Raw genomic sequence first — 16907 nt, forward strand, 5'->3', positions numbered from 1 at the left:
GACAGGGGTGGAAGGAAATAAGTGTGAGCTATTTACTATATTACTTGAAGGTATTAAAATGCTATTTCAAAAACATTGTTAATTCAGCAATCTCAGGGTGTCCCAAAAGTCTAAGTTTAAGATTAGGCTTAAAATACAAGTGCACTAAAACTTTTGGGACACTGAATTTCCTACTAAATTGGCAAAAATTTATGAACAGATGGGATTACCATCTCTATTATTTAAAGATCCTCTGCACAAACTAAATAAAGTTAAATATATACATGATCCCTGCCCTATAGCAGCTTCCAAGAGAAGAACAGCAAGAATGTATTTTTTAAACTTTTTTTAAAATGAGTTATTAAGTTGACAATTTACATTGAGTACAAATAAAGGGGAAATGAACACAGAGAAAGTCCTGGGGTTCCTATGATGATGAATCTGGTCCCTACTCAAGTTCCAAACAGATCAAATGGGATTAGTAGGTAGAAAAAGAATTTAGGGGAAAATTGTCTATGCCAGCTGAATTTACCTAGGACTATTTGGGTATATCTTTGTCCAACTCATAACATATCAGGTGAAGACTCCATGGAACATTTGTTTGTTTTGTGTATTTTAAGACTAACCAATGGCAGACTAGTACCCTATGAAATCTGATGGGATATTTGAGCAAGCAGCAGACATTTTTACCACCTTTTGAAGAAAAATTTTATTTTTTTAAAATCTCTTTTCTTTTAGACAATTTGACAAGAAATGCCCTCTCCCCTTGCTCTGTCTCCCTGACTAGTTGTTGAGCTGTCTTTCATCCCTTCTGTCAGGACATCAGATATTAATTATACTCGGAACTCTTCTTGCTTTCTGAAGACTAAGTCCAAAAATCTGTCTTGCTATCTCCACCTCAGTCTTGTTGCCCACAAAACACCTCCCACACACATCTCTGCCAAAACTCTCAATTCATGCCGTCAGATACTCCTACTGCAACTTCTCTCCATCACAGAAAGAAATGCTGGAGTCATATATTAATAATTCACAAGAAAAATATTCCTAGGAAGATGGATGGGAGAAATAAACCCCTAATAAAGATCAGGTTTAATCATGCAATATTTTCTTGTTTCAAGGTTTTCTACAACTTTCTTGCATTCTTGAAAATCTCAGATATATGAAGGAAAAGTGTATTTCTGTATAATAGACAAGCTCATGTTAAGACTATCATCTGTATTCTTGCAAAGTTATTCTCGAATACCTTATAAGATTTAAATACAAACCTTAGCTTGCTCTTCATTGGCATAAAGAAAGTGCCATTGGGGGGCATAAGAAATAGTCCCATTTAATATAGAGAGTACTGGGTTAGAAGAGGAAAGATAGTCCCATGTGGGCCATAATTATCTGTGTGATACTGCATAAATAATTTTATCCATCTGGTCTTTATTTCCTTATATGTAAACTGAAGAGGACAGCCTGGATAATACTTAAGGTACATTTTGGTTCTAAATTAATATTTCTATGATTCTAATTCTTCAACCCAGTCCCTGCTCATTCCAAGTGGAGGGACTGACACAAAAATCTGGTTGAGAGCAAAGACCAAGCTAATCTTAAAAGTAACTTTAATCTGCATTTAAGAGATGGGAAATAGGATGGCAAGACTAATCACAAACTCAATAATCAGCACTTTGGGTAAGAGAGAAGACTATAGCATGTCCCCAAATGAAGCTGGGGAACAAAAATGCAAAGATTTAAGAAGTACACATTTGTAGCAATATACATGGGAATACAGGCACAGTTGTATTTATTGTTTTTCCTGAGGTAAACAAACTGCTAACCTCCAAAGAAAATCTTTTTAATGAATTTGCATGAATTTTGAGAAAACCAAACCAGTCACCATGGTAACCAAACAGTTCTGCTAAAAAGCTGAAACTGCAGATTAGAATTTAAATAATGATGCCCAGTAGTTAGGCTAATATATTTCTAACCAGATAAATGTCAAAACCAAAGGGCTAATTAGATTTATCCTCATAAAAATGACCATTAGAAAGTCACTTGGCAATATCAGTCTAGCATCCTAGAAATGGAAGGAGCAAAACACACAGAACTGTTACCACCTCTAAAGTCCTTCTTCCTGTCCAGGGAAGGGAGGTAATAGTAGCATCACTGATTACTGAGTTGTTATGGGTGGTTTTTTCAATTTGATAGGTTATTTGTGTTCTGCTGCATCACTTTTCCTATAAATATTTTAAAAATTCCACCATCTTCCTCCCAGCCTCATGCCAAATATCATTAATACAATCTCTAGAACATATTAGTTGTAAACAAAAACGGGCAGTGTTGACAATTGGGGCTAACCTATTGCCTCTAGAACAACAGACCTAATTTAATAACTGGATTAATTACAAAAAATAACGTACAAAAAATAACGTACATTTGTGCTTTAACTACTATATTGTGTTTAACCCATGACTCATTCTACTATTCTCTGTTAAGGACACAAAGGGTAGTTATTCTCCTTGATGTCCAATTCTAAGATTAAGAATGTATATTGAAGCATTCTAGTTTCTTAAAGCCTCTTTTTTTAAAATTTTTTTTTTAGGTTTTTGCAAGGCAATGGGGTTAAGTGGCTTGCCCAAGGCCACACAGCTAGGTCATTATTAAGTGTCTGAGACTGGATTTGAACCCAGGTACTCATGACTCCAGGGCTGGTGCTTTATCCACTATACCACCTAGCTGCTCTCTTAAAGCCTCTTAATGAAGAATTTAAACCTTTCTTGAACCCAATTATATTTTTCAGTCCAAAAAATGGCATCTCTTGGTTATGAGTTGTTGCTATTATGAGGGCGACCTTCTTTCATCTTAAATTTACTTTCCTGAAACTTTAGGAAATGCACCATTCTTCTAGTTCTCATGGAATTATGCATCGGCATGATTTCATAGACTTCAAGTCTATCTCCTCTCTGCCTTTAGAGTTTTAATTTTTCATCTGTTACAACAGCAACTCTCTAGTTTCTTAATATTCCTTAAGCTGCAGTGACTAGAACAAGGGCATCATGAATTCATATAAAAGAACAATATTTTTGCTTTATTTTCAATGTAACATTGAATACTTTGTTTTATTTTTTGTTTACTTATTTCACTTTGTTTTTAGCCGCAGCAGCTTCTTCGGGAGATAGTTAACAATAATAAACAGTTTTCTTTTTGAATTTTTGCAAGACAATGGGGTTAAGTGACTTACCTAAGGTCATACTGCTAAGTAAAAATTAAGTGCCTGAGGCTGAATTTGAATAAAGTCCTCTTGATTCCGAGGCCAGTGCTCTATCTACTGCACCACCTAGCTTCCCCCACAACCAATTTTCTTTCATGAATTGTAATCAAATTGCAAATAAACATTACATGGTCTATTTTGTCATATGGAAGATATTTTTCTCTTGTTCACACTATATTCAAATTTATAATGTTTTAAGGTACATACAAATCACTCTTGCACAACAGCCTTGCATGATTAGTAAGGAAATATTTGTGAATACTTTTGCAGATGGGAAAAACTGAAATATGTAGAGGTTAAATGATTTGGAGTCACACAACTAGTTTAGCCGGAGAACTTGCCATTCAAACCCAGGTCTCCTGATCCCTAGTCCAGAGCTCTCTCTCCTATACAATTCTGTGTCCTTTCTGAAACTCATCTGCCACTCATATGTCAGGAAAAGATGCTTGTTTCTGCCAGTTTCCTTTTTCAATGGAGCCCAAATGCCTAAAAGTCAAGGATTTAGGAGCCCCCATATGGCAGACTCACCTTTGCATAAGCAGTTGTCTTAATAAACCATTGCCTCAGGTATTTCTGTTCCACTTTTGCTCCTGAACGCCAGGAATAGCCATTTTCATCGACCTGTTCATTAGCAAGCACTGTGTGATCCACTGGGTCCCAATTAACCAATGCCTGTAAAATTCACAAAACACAATGAGGAACTATGGACAAAAAATAGGATTCATTACAGCTTCAGGAAGTTATTTTGCAAATTCTACAACTCTGCTCTCAGACTAGAAGTACTGCTCCCTAAAATTATTCAAGGGAAAATACTGACTATCCGAAGGGAAAGGAGCTAAAAACATTTAACCTTTTCTCTAGACAGAACATGAAACAGTTTAACTTATGTATCTCTGCCTTTGTTGATCTAAACATATAAATAAAACATCTGAGGAAATGAGTATATATAGGTTTAGAAATTTTGGAAAAGGAGGAAAAATGAAATGAACATTCATCATGTTCTCCTAATTATTCCAGTCACATAGGATAAGGATCTACAGTTACATTTAGTTTTATCTTTAGTTTCATCTTTAGGTATGCTTCTCTAGAGAGGTAAGTCTCCATTCCTAGCAGCTATAGTCACACTTTTGAGACAAAAAGAATACATGGGAGAGAGCAAATATCCAAGGAGTAGTAGTATACTCTGGGAAAATCGAGCTAAAGAAAAAATTTGTGAAAATTTAAAAAACAATATCTCAAGAGATTCTTGTAAATTTATCTATAATACAAAAAAGAACAAAAAAGTTGTAATTTTACAAAGGAGTAAATGTACAGAGATGAAGAACTGCCTCAAGTGACAAGCTGGATGATAGAGATGGAGGGAGAAAAAAGGATAGATACAGTTTTAATTTCTTCAAATTGCTCTCTTAACCAAAATGTGTAGACACACAGACACACATATGCATCTACACTTTAAACAAAAAAACAAACAACATTCTCAGTAAAGCCCCTCCAATAGGTTTTATTTGAACCAAATTTGATCCTTTAAGGGGATCATATCAAATCAGGATCAAACAAAGAGAGATTACCAGTGTCATTTGGTAACTCTATGATGTCCCAAGTTTAAGCTTTAAAATCTTAAAACTGCACTAAGACTTTGGGAATCACTGAGATAGTTAAGAGGTGTCTGACTGAAGAAAAATGTCAACAATCTAGCAACCACATATTTTACAGTGAAATTAAAAGGCAGAAGGACACAAAGAGCACCCCAATCTCAGAGAATTTATAAGAAGTAAATACTTAATCTTTCATATTTCAAAAACAAGTTTGTTATTTTTTCTTGTGTAACAAGGTCCTGAGAAACAGCATGGTGTAATGAGTAGAAGGTTAGGAAGACTTATATTTTAGGCCTGTTTCGGGCTTAATGGCTCTGTGGCCTGGTACAGGATGCTCAACTTTTCAGCACTGAGGAAACTTCCATGGATTGAGATATATGCTGGTGGAAGAAGCTTATATATCAATACAATCTCCCATTACTGCTTCCCACCACCTATCATCCCCCAAGAAATCTCATCAACTGATCATTCAAATCAAAATGTCCCAATCTCTTTGGCAATAATGAAGTGCTAGGCTTCAGGTTACCCTAGAACAAAAAAACAAAGACAAAATACTTTATCTTCCATCTTAACTAATTATGCTGCAAGGCTTCAGTAATTCAAGGATCTGAGATTTCAATGGTATGAATCCTCTTTCTAAAAATGCTTATCACAATCCCTTCCATGACTTTTTAGTTGGTCTTTGAAGGGACCTTTAGGCAAAAATTCCATAATCCTGCAGTGAACCTGTTAAGACTTTAATTGTACTGGTCCTTGGGCAATCCATCTTGGGGCTATACTTGAAGCCTTCCATTTGGGTTGGATCTTTTAGGGCCTGAGTTTCACTATAATCTTATTTGGTGCTAAAAGAAAAAGAGCAGGGGCGGAGCCAAGATGCGGACAAGAAAGGATGGAGTCTTAGGCGCTCTCTGATAAAACTCATAAGCTAAGGACTCTAACTAAACTTTCGAGAGACAGAACCTACAGAGGGACCCAGTGAGGCAGTTCTCCTACTCAAGGTAACCTGGAAAAGAGCAGAAAGGCTCTGCTCCCCAGGGTCGGAGGGGCAGCCTGCCAGAGGGGCAGATCAGCCTCCCGGAGGCAGCCCCAGGGCACTGGGAGCCGCGGCTCACAGCAGTGGGGGAGTCCGGGGAGCACCGGCACAAAGTGGGGGAACAGTAGGGGACCTCTGCCAGAGTGAGCTCGTGGAGCCAGCCCTCAGGGTACGCAGCAAGCAGCATGGCCATGGCAGCCCAGATCCAGGAACAGAAGCAGGTGGAGCCAGTAAGCAGGAGCCCCCAGGGCATGAGCCCATTGAGCTGAGGGAGGGGAGTGAAGAGAGACTGCAGAGCTCTGTCCTCTGCCCCTGGAACAGGACTCTGGGGCTCTGACCACATTCAGATACTGATCTCAGTCTAGGCCCCCCCACAGAACAGCAGGGCCCCCCCACCTCAGCCCTGTGGCAGAGGGGGGCGCTTATGGTCATTCACAGACCAGGAGGGAGGACAGAGCCGCACACACTGAGACCCTTGTGGGAGTGTCCCAAAAGCTCAGAAAGTACCCCAAAACAGGCGCAGGCTGGGGAAAATGAGCAAGCAGAGAAAAAAGAGGAACACAATTGAGAAATATTTTGCAAATGAGCCCAAGAAGGATCAAAATACTCAGTCTGAAGATGAGGAAGCACAAGCTCCTGCATCTAAAGACTCCAAGAAAAACAGAAATTGGGCTCAGGCTATGATAGAGCTCAAAAAAGACTTTCAAAATCAAATGAGGGAGTTAGAAGAAAAACAGGGAAAAGAAATGAGAAAGATGCAGGAAAAAACATGAAAATGAAGTCAGCAGCTTAGTCAAGGAAATCCAAAAAAATGCTGAAGAAAATAGCATGCTAAAAACCAGCTTAGGTCAAATGGATAAAACAGTTCAAAAAGTTATGGAGGAGAAGAATGCTTTAAAAAGCAGAATGGGCCAGATTGAAAAAGAGATAAATAAACTCTCTGAGGAGAACAAATCCTGCAGACAAAGAATAGAATTCAGGGAGATTGATGAATTTACCAGAAACCAGGAATCAATACTTCAAAACCAAAAAAATGAAAAATTAGAAGAAAAATGTGAAATATCTCATTGACAAAACAACTGATATGGAAAACAGATTTAGGAAAGATAATTTAAAAATTATTGGAATACCTGAAAGTCATGATCAGGAAAAGAGCCTTGACATCATTTTCAAAGAACTACATGAAAATTGCCCTGATATTCTGGAAGAAGAGGGCAAAATAGAAATAAGAGAATCCAACGATCCCCCCCCCCCCCCGAGAAAGAGATCCCAAAAAACCAACCCCTAGGAATATCATAGCCAAGTTCCAGAACTCCCAAGTCAAAGAGAAAATATTACAAGCAGCCAGAAGGACACAGTTCAAATATTGTGGAGCTACAGTCAGGATCACTCAGGACTTAGCAGCAACTACATTGGAAGCTCGTAGGGCTTGGAATACAATATACCGGAAGGCAAACGAGCTTAGAATGCAGACAAGAATGAACTACCCAGCAAGGCTGAATGTCCTCTTCCAGGGAAAAAGATGGACTTTCAATGAACCAGGGGAATTTCAAATGTTCCTTTTGGAATGGCCAGAGCTGAACAGAAGGTTTGATCTTCAGATACAGGACTCAGGTGAAGCATAGAGATTGGAGGAAAAGGGGAAAATATAAGGGACTTAATGATAATGAACTGTATGTATTCCTGCATAGAAAAATGACACTGATAATACTCATATGAACCTTCTCAGTTAACAGAGCAGGTAGAGGGAGCTTTTATAGTTGAAGCACAGGAGAAAGCTGAATTTGAAGATAAAATATGGTGTAAAAATAGAGTCAATAGAAAAAAAGGGAAATGTAATGAGAGGAAAGAAAAAGGAGAGGGGGAATAGGCCAAGATATTTCATATAATAAGATTTTTTTTATTACAATGAGCTATTGCAATGATATGGAAGGGGGGGAGGCAAGGGGGAATGAGGGAACCTTTGCTCTCATCGGAGGTGGCTAGGAGAGGTAATAGCATATATACTCAATGGGGTATAGACATCTGGAGTAAGAAGGAGGGGGGGATGGGGGATGTGAATAAAGGAGGAGAGGATGGACCATGGGGGCAGAGTGGTCAGATATAACACATTTTCTTTTTTACTTCTTGCAAAGGGCTGGGATTGGATGGCCTGCCCAGGACCATAGGGCCAGGTGGATTCTGGGCCTAAGGGGTGGTATGGGGGCTCAGGGCCTCTTGGCCACAGGACCAGGGATCTGTCTGCTGCGCCACTCAGCTACCCTACAGCAGAGTCAGAGTGAAAGGAGAGAGAAAATATAGTACATGGTAGTGGAGAAATACCAAAGGAGGGAGTTGTGATCAGCAATGGCAACGGTGGAAAAATATGGAAGTAACTTTTGTCATGGACTTATCTTAAAGAATGTGATCCACCCATGACAGAGTTGTTGGTGTCGGAACAAAGACTCAAGCATATTTTTTATTATTATTATTTTTTTGGGGGTGCAGGGCAAATGGGGCTGGGTGGCCTGCCTGGGGCTGCACAGCAGGGGGATCCTTGGGTGTCTGAGGACGGATTTGGACCCGGGTATTCCTGGCTCAAGGGCCAATGCTCTGCTCACCACCCAGCCACCCCTACTATTATTACTATTTTATTTTATTTTGGGTCTTTTTTTTTCTTTTTGTTTTGTTTTTTCAGGGCAGTGGGGTTCGGGTGGCTTGCATATCACACAGTTGGGTGATTGTTGGGTCTACGGGGCCGGATGTGGGCTTGGGTGCTCGTGGCTCCAGGGCTGGTGCTCTGTCCATTGCGCCACCTGGCCATACCTACAATTATTACTATTTTTTTTTTTATTTTAATTTTTTTTCTCTCCCCTTTACTTTATCGCCGAAGCAAGTCTATATTTATAGGGGGGAGGGGGTATTTCATTTACTCTTAAACAAGAATATTTTACTAATGTAAAAATAACATTAATTGTACAAAATGAGAATAAATATTAAATAAAAAACAATAAAAAAAAGAAAAGAAAAAGAGCAATGCTAGTTCAACAGATTTTTCAGAATTTTAGGCTAAGTCTCTCAATCTGTTCATCTCTGTAGATGAATCCTAAATCTATATATTTAGCTGCAAGTTATCTCTTGGACTTTGGCCCCATATCACCAACTGTCAATCTCCAATTGTAGATTCTATAAGCAACCAAAGACATCATCTAGTCATCTTTCTGTTCCCCAATTCTATTCTCCTCCCAACTGTCCTGTTTTTATTGAGGGCATCACTATCCTTCCCATCACCCAAGTTTATATTCTAAGTAGCATTCTTAATTCTTTCCTCTCCTTCAACTCACACTGAACCAGTTGGCAAGTCTTGTCAATTCTATCATCATCATCATTTATTTCACATTTGATCCCTTTTCTTAACTGCTGTGGCTACCTGTCTAATTCAAGCTAGCATCACTTCTTACCCAGAACGTTGCAATGACCTCCAAATATCTTCCTTTCCAATGCATCTTCCAGACAGTTATAAAATGTATATTCCTGAAGGCCCTATCTATGCCAGTCCTCTGCTCAAGAAATATAAATGGCATTCTTGCCTCAAAACACAAACTACTCTGTTTGGCCTTTAGATAGCTTCAAAATCCTACTCTAGACTATCTTTCCAGGCTGATTGCATATCACTCTTTTTTTACAACTCTAATTTTCTGGTTCAAAGGTATTCCTGTACATAAGTGTCTATTTCCTATCTTTGTACTCTTACATTATCTTTGTCCTCCAAGTCTAGCATGCACTCCATTCCTATCTGTCTCAAAGAATTCCTAATTTTCTTCAAAAATTAGCTCAAATTCCTTCCCAACCTGCAAGGGAATCTATCCCAACTAGTACAATCCCCTTTATATAAATTTTGTATTTAATTTTCAATGGATGTGTCATATCCTGAGTGAAATGTAAGCTCTTTGAGGACAAGGTCCATTTTGTCTTTCTCTCTGTATAGAGCCTTAGCCTTTTGTATGACATATCATATTTACTAAATGGGCCAGTAGATGGCACAGTGGATAGAGTACTGGCCTTAGAGTCAGGAGGACAGGAGTTTGAATCCAGCCTCAGACACTTGTCACTTACTAGCTGTGTGACCTTGGGCAAGTCACTTAACCTTGACTGCCTCGCATCCAGGGCCATTTCTAGTTGTCCTGATTCATATCTAGATCCTGATGGCTCCAGAGGAGAAAGTGGGGTTAGTAACTTAGCACAGGCCCCTCCTTCACTCAAATCCACTTCATGGGCTTGTCATAGCATCACTCCCTTGATGTCATGGTCTTCTTCAAAAATGAAGGACAAACATCATCATCATCATGTTTAATGAATTAAACATCTTTCTTAAAATGTGACTTGGACCTAATGTCATCTGACTAAAGTAGAGGAACTAGAGTCTTCCCTCATTCTGAACACAATTCATCTATTGAGGCAGCCTCACTAAATTTCAAATGGACTAATAAGCAGATAGATGGAAATCCAAGGATCAGGTAAATGCTTAATCCTACTATGGATTATGGTGCTGCAATTATATTCATGATCATCAGGTGGAAGCAGAGAGGCAGATTAAAACTGCTTTGAACAAAGGTAGACTTCTGGTTTCTTTGTGAAATGTCAGGATGTGACAAATATGGGATCTGAGTACTTTGGGCATGTGTGTATGTGTGTGTGTGTTTTTGTGTATGAGAGAGAGAAGTGGTGGGGAGGGAATATGGGGGGGAAACAAGTTTCTTCATCTATAAAATGGGAATAACTACCTACCTCACAGGGATGTTGTGAAGATCAAATGAGAAAAAAGTTGTAAAACACTTAGCTCAGAGTCTGGGACATGTAAATGTTAACTGTTGTTGCTGTTATTATTATTAATTAATGATCATTATAGCAGATGTGGCAGAAAACTGAAAATAAGCTTCCATATGGTGTGACTTTCCTACAGTCTCAGTCTATTCAAGGTGGTGAAATACTTAAAAAATTACTTTTTCTAAGACCCAGATTCTTAACCTGGGGTCCATGAACCACATTTCAAGATAATCAGTCTCCTTTGTAAGCCTATGTATTTTGTTTTATGTACATTTAAAAACATTTTTTTGGAGAAGGGGTACTAAGTAGGCTTCACACTGTCAAAGATGTCTCTGGCATAAAAAAAGTTAAGTACCCCTGCTCTAACACTACCTATTGCTGATAGCTTTAAATGTAAGAGAAAACATTATTAATCTGTCAGCATGGACAATGTTCTTGTTAAAAACTTTTTTGTTTGTTTAATTAAGCCAGGGGATAATTTTCTCTCAAGGAAATTTACATCTTAGAGAAATGCCTCTCAAGAAGCAAAGATACTGCTATAACAGCTATGATTAACACTGCCTTCTTTTCACACTGTCTTTCTAAATACCAACTTTCATGTGCAGATTCTAGCAGGATTGAATAAGTACTCCTTTGGCTACTTCTGTTGGAAGAAAAGTCCAGGTGTCTGTATATTTCTGTCAAACGTGAATAATACCCATGTTATGAACATTCACCCCAGCACTAATAATACCATTAATCCCTTTTTTTTAAAACAAGCAGCTTTTAAAAAAATTAACCAAGAAAATAGGAATTCCATCTCAAAGCTAATCTCATCAATAAAATTTAATATGTGGTTAAATAGCTTTTTCATTTAAACTTGTCACATGATAATGCACTAAATGAATATATCTGAGGCTCACCTGGGGCCTTTTCTCAAGATCACAACATCCTACTGGTGACTAAGAAAAACAACTTAGTACACCAAACACAACCGAGCTGACAGCTGAGGGGGCAAAATGATTGTGTCTCTGAAATCTACCAGAGCTTGGAGATCTATCTTTGGTTTCTGAACTTTCTTTCCTACTCTAAATGTTACTGCAGCTGCCACCCTGTCCCCACCACCTCCCTCTTGGGACATCTCATACCCTCCCTCAGCTATATGACCAAGGTTGGTCTTTTCCAAATAAGATCAGCAGGGAAGAAATAAGCATTTCATGTTAGAAAAATTCATGTTTTGTAGTTTGGGGGTGGAGGAGAGGGAACAAGATCCACATACAATAAATGGTCTCAGAACTGCCCTGATAGCTGCCAAATTCCTTTCCTCTTCATTCTGTCTGGTTGATTTCTACTCATCCTTCAAGGCTCAGCTCCTTAACCATCTCCTGTGTGAAGCCATCTTAGAATCCCTTAGCCCACTGTGACTGACCAGTGCTCTCCCACTGTCCACCTTCCTCACATCCCCACCTCATCCAGGTCTGATCTCTCCAGAAGCTATCTTTACTCTTACATTACTCATCCCCTTTAGGCTAGGCAATACTTCACTGAAGCTATCTCACATAGGTAATAACGAGAAAAACCTAGCTAATATGATTAAAGCAGCTCCCAATATGACAGGAGTGAGTGTGATAGGGATACAGTTTAGAAAAGAGTGATAGAGTGTATTAAATCTAAACATCTTTTAGGCACATCCTTTTAGTTATATTCCAAGTCTAAGAGAGTAAAAGAGCTAGAAAGGACCTGGGCATCTAGGCTGGTTTTCATGGCTGCTATCTGAACAAATGTCTTTTTCCCATTTAGAAATGCTGTATTCTAAGAAGATAGAACATATTCAAAGTGCAAGAGTATGTACCAAATGAAGCCTAGGCTTTGACAATTATACAAATAATTTGAACTCACCTCTTTTTGATAGACCAGTCCAGCTTCATATAATTTAATAAAGAAGTACTGAGTCCACTTGTAATAATCTGGCAAACAAGTAGTTATTTCCTGAAAAGGGAAAAAGAAAAGAGTATAGTCTATTGCAAACATTTTTTCATGATGATACATCAGCCTTGCAATTAGTTTTTTAAAAATCAATCAGCCCACACTAAAGTTGATCAACCTATGAAATTTTCACTAGTTCAACCTACATCCAAGCCAATTTTATCCTGAGAAGATGCTACTTTCCAACTGCCACCTCTGTTTTCCCAGAATATATTCCATAAGGATGAACACAAAGACAATTACATGCTAATTTTTAAAAGCAATTAGCAAGTAATAGAACAAACATGAATCCCTCTGAATCATAGGATGGAAAATTTAATTTGACCATTTTCACTAGCTCAATTTGGAGCATCATCAGAGTGTGGGGGCATGCTCATTTACAAGGCAATAATATATGAAACCAGCAGCAAAAGTAGGAGGAAATGTATTTCTTTTAGTATTATTCTTATTTTGAAAACAGGCATTATATTTGTATTAACTAACTGGGTCCTAATAGCTCCTTTAGACTCATTATCTACCATTATGTTTGTCTGGCTGTCTTCCACTCTTACTAATAGGTGCTCAAAAACATTATTAAATGTAATGGAAAAAATAATGGACCATGGAGCAAATCATGTTTCCAATTCTAAATTAAGTATTCACATAATTTTCAAACCTTTTCTTCTGAAAACATTATTTTTAAGCTTAGCCTTTTAAAATAAATTATTAGAAAAAGTAACCTAAGTCAAAATTTGTGGGAGATAGATACAAAAGCAACAAGATTTCAAAAGACATGACCTCTTACTTCCCTAATCTTTCTGAGCTTAAAAAAACAATATTGACACTTCAAGTGAAATCTTTTATGTGGCACTGAACTCAAGAGGCTATCCAAATTATGTTGTCCTGGTGGAATTTTGTTAAAATTAAAATAACTGCTAACTCTGGGATGACCCAAAGGACAATGCAAACATCCCAGGATGAGCATTGTAGTCTTCATCCTTTTTCCAATGGAGCACAACCAATTTACATAAAGGATTTCATCCAGGAGATATATGATTGGCAAAGAAAGAGGGTTGGTAAGAAATAACAAATGGGCAGCTTGAATAAAGCACTGTCCTGGAATGTGGGTCTGTTCAAAGACCTGGGGAAAAGGTTTTCAGCACCTTGGATAGATCCTTTGAAAGTATTGCAAAGGATGAGAAAAGTTGAAGGCGTCCTCACATCACAGAGATCACAAATCCATTAAAATATAGTGTTTTTAAATGGAAGGAACTAGAAATAAAAATGAAAAAATGCTTAGTTTATACAAATGAAAAGAAGTGCTTTGAAGCCAGTCCTAGACCTTTCTTCTGCCCGTTCTTGGGCACTTTGGTGGGTTCCTTTATCTATTTGACTTTCTTTAGGGTGAAGAGGGACCAAAGGAGAAGCTTAAGGGTAAAAGCTACTTGATGAGGATCAAAAAAGTGTAAACAGGCAACTACAGCTTACCTCAACCTCAACAGAAAAGGAAGCAGACTCAGAAAGAATAAGTGACTTGTTTGAAGTTGCACAGTCAATACTGGCAAAACCTGAGCTTGTCCAACCCAGGAATTCTGACTCCATTGTCAGCATTCTTTCCACTATCCAACATTGTCTTTGCATGATTATCCAAGAATCATTGGAAATACAAAGATGATAAACAGCACAGGCCTTCCTTAGAAAGTTCACAGGCTCATTTTCAATAGGCAGGCCCCTGTGAAAGCTAATAGAAATGGACATAACGGAATGGCAGCAGGAGGGCAAAATGGCAAGTCACTAGTCATGTCTGATAGTCCATGCATGATTCAGTGGAGTCCTGGGGATTGACTAATTGTACAAAAGTAAGAGGTGTTTGAGGTGCTCACCTCATCTGCCCCAGGGATTACTCTACAGAATATGTGTCAGGGTAATCCAAGGCATAAAAAAAGAGAGAGAGATAAGGGGTCAGACGCGAAGATGGAAAAGACTTAGAATACGTCAATTTTTCAAAATACTGTTTTCCTATTTTGGAGTTGGTGTTTTTAAACAAAGTGTTCAACATAGAAATAGAGATCAGATTCAGGCAGAGGAAGAGTGTGGAATGGGAAAAATGGGGGTAACTAAGCATCACTGAAGCAGCTGCCTCAGGAAGTTCTTGAGGCTAGAGAAAGCCAGTCTACTCAGAGTGCTGAGATGTTTCTCAGTCACTGCCTGGGAGATCTTGCCCAAAAGAAGCACAGATGTTACTCTTCTTGGAAAACTCTCATTAGAAATCAAAATGACATTTTTCAAAAATCTAGCTCCAAAAGAACAAACATCTCCAGAGAATCTGTTCCCAGATCAGTGAATAGATAAAATCAGTCAGTCATCCCTTACATACCATTACAATTCTATAAAATTTAGCCTGTCCATCAAAAGTACCTTCTCACTCCCCCCCTTTCGCACAACCCCTCCAAAAAATACATTTGTCAATACATTTGTCAATTCATTCATGGAACAAGCCTGTGTCTTGAAAAATAAATATGGTAAGGAAGGTTAGCAAAATACTGTGTATCACTGTTTCCAAAGACAAGGCATCAACTCCCACCTACATCAGCAATGTCATAGTTTGAGTCGTTTGCCTTAGGTTAAAACAATGCAGCTCTGGGAGAGGCAAAGGGGGAAAAGACATGTACCTTCTGTTATTTTTACTTTTAAAATGAGCCTATATTACATGTATTTTTGTCATTTGCTCCTTATTGGAATTGATTAAAAGGAGACATGTGGTAATGATCTTATTTTTCTACTCCCCACCCCCCCCCTTTCTCTAAATGAATTTTGAGAGGCTTTGGTGGAGTTCTGGAAATAAGTCACAAAGCACTGCATTAGATATGAGAATAGAAAGTTGCCTTAGGGATTCTTACTGATTTTTTTTTAACCTTCTGTATTTATCTGAATTTTTCTCCCTTGGTTATAGTTCAAGATTTCCTTCTACAGCACTACTCCGTAGGCTGTGATGGGGAATTGGAAAAAGAATATATTTGTATCATTGCTGGATTACAAGAAACATAACTGTCAGTATGAGAACTGATACACTAAGTGACCACTATGGCTGCCCTGAAATAAAAAAGGGAAATCTGAAATGCCATTGAATGCTTAGACCATCCACTTCAGTGCTACCCTTAGTTATCTGTAAAAGTAAGGGAAATAAATTCTTTTAGCAGAAGCTATTCATGAATTACAAAGGACATCCCTTAGTTTAGTGCAAATTTCTAACAAACTATCAAGTAGTTGTCTTTATTTTATGCTTCAAAGGAATGTCAACAATTATTTGTTATATAACTACCATCCTTCCAGATCCTGGTGATTGCTCAGGTTTCTTATATTCAAGTCCTCTTACCAATCTGTTTTCAAAGTGAGTTGTCAAGCAGTTTCAAAAGAACAATGAAAGATCCTCATTTTGGAAAGGTGGATCCATAGAAAAATTCCTGGAAGGGAAAGACCCCAACCCGGAGAGACCTGGAACATCTGAGAATACAATTTGGTCTCCAGCACAGAAAGACTTCCTTGAAGAAATAAGGAGCTTAAAAATTTGGGAGAGACAATTAATACCTTGCAACAAGAAAAAAAAAACCTTAGAAAGTACAACTGGACAAACACAAAAGGAGAATAAATCTCTCAGATCCTCAAATGAGTAAATGCAAAAAGAAATCAATTCTCTCAAAACCTCAATTGGTCAAATGGAAAGCTCTTTCAAAAGTAGAATTGACCAATTGGAAAAGGAGTTGCAAAAGGTTAATGAAGAAAACTCCCCCCCCCCAAAAGAACAGAGTCTACAGAAACTAATGACTCCATGAGACAGCAGGAGTCAGTTAAACAAAATCAAAAAATAGAAAAAATAGAAGCAAATGTAAAATACCTCATCAACAAAACTACTGACCTCGAGAATAGATCGAGGAGGGGCAACCTGAAAATTATAGGACTCCCTGAAAACATTGAAGAGAAAAAAAGCCTGGACTTAATATTACAGGATCTAGTGATGGAAAACTGCCCTGATGTCATGGAATCAGAGGGCAAAGTAGTTATTGAAAGAGTACATCGATCCCCAACAGAAAAAGATCCTAAAATGAAAACACCAAGGAATGTTGTGGCCAAACTGCAGAACTATCAGATAAAAGAGAAAATCCTGCAAGCAGCCAGAAAGAAGCAATTTAAATATCAAGGAGCCACAGTAAGGATCACGCAGGACCTGGCTGCATCAACTTTAAGGGATTGAAGGGCCTGGAACAAGATATTTCGAAGAGCATGGGAGCTTGGAATG

At 38.2% G+C, this 16907-nt stretch overlaps 1 protein-coding gene across 2 annotated transcripts in view; it reads right to left on the reverse strand.

Moving 5' to 3' along the window:
- The window catches only part of LARS2 (leucyl-tRNA synthetase 2, mitochondrial), a 134391-nt gene that overhangs the window by 96179 nt on the left and 21305 nt on the right, over window positions 1-16907 (reverse strand). For both annotated transcript variants that reach the window (XM_074195867.1, XM_074195866.1), the window contains 2 exons: window positions 12545-12634; window positions 3761-3904 (listed from right to left, as the gene is read on the reverse strand). Coding sequence is in view for 1 of the 2 variants with exons in the window: in XM_074195866.1 (XP_074051967.1) it covers window positions 3761-3904; window positions 12545-12634 (234 nt within the window). In the remaining variant the exon portion in view is untranslated. The remainder of the gene's footprint in view (window positions 1-3760; window positions 3905-12544; window positions 12635-16907) is intronic.

This window comes from Macrotis lagotis, chromosome 7, assembly GCF_037893015.1.
Source record: "Macrotis lagotis isolate mMagLag1 chromosome 7, bilby.v1.9.chrom.fasta, whole genome shotgun sequence".
Classification (NCBI taxonomy): domain Eukaryota; kingdom Metazoa; phylum Chordata; class Mammalia; order Peramelemorphia; family Peramelidae; genus Macrotis; species Macrotis lagotis.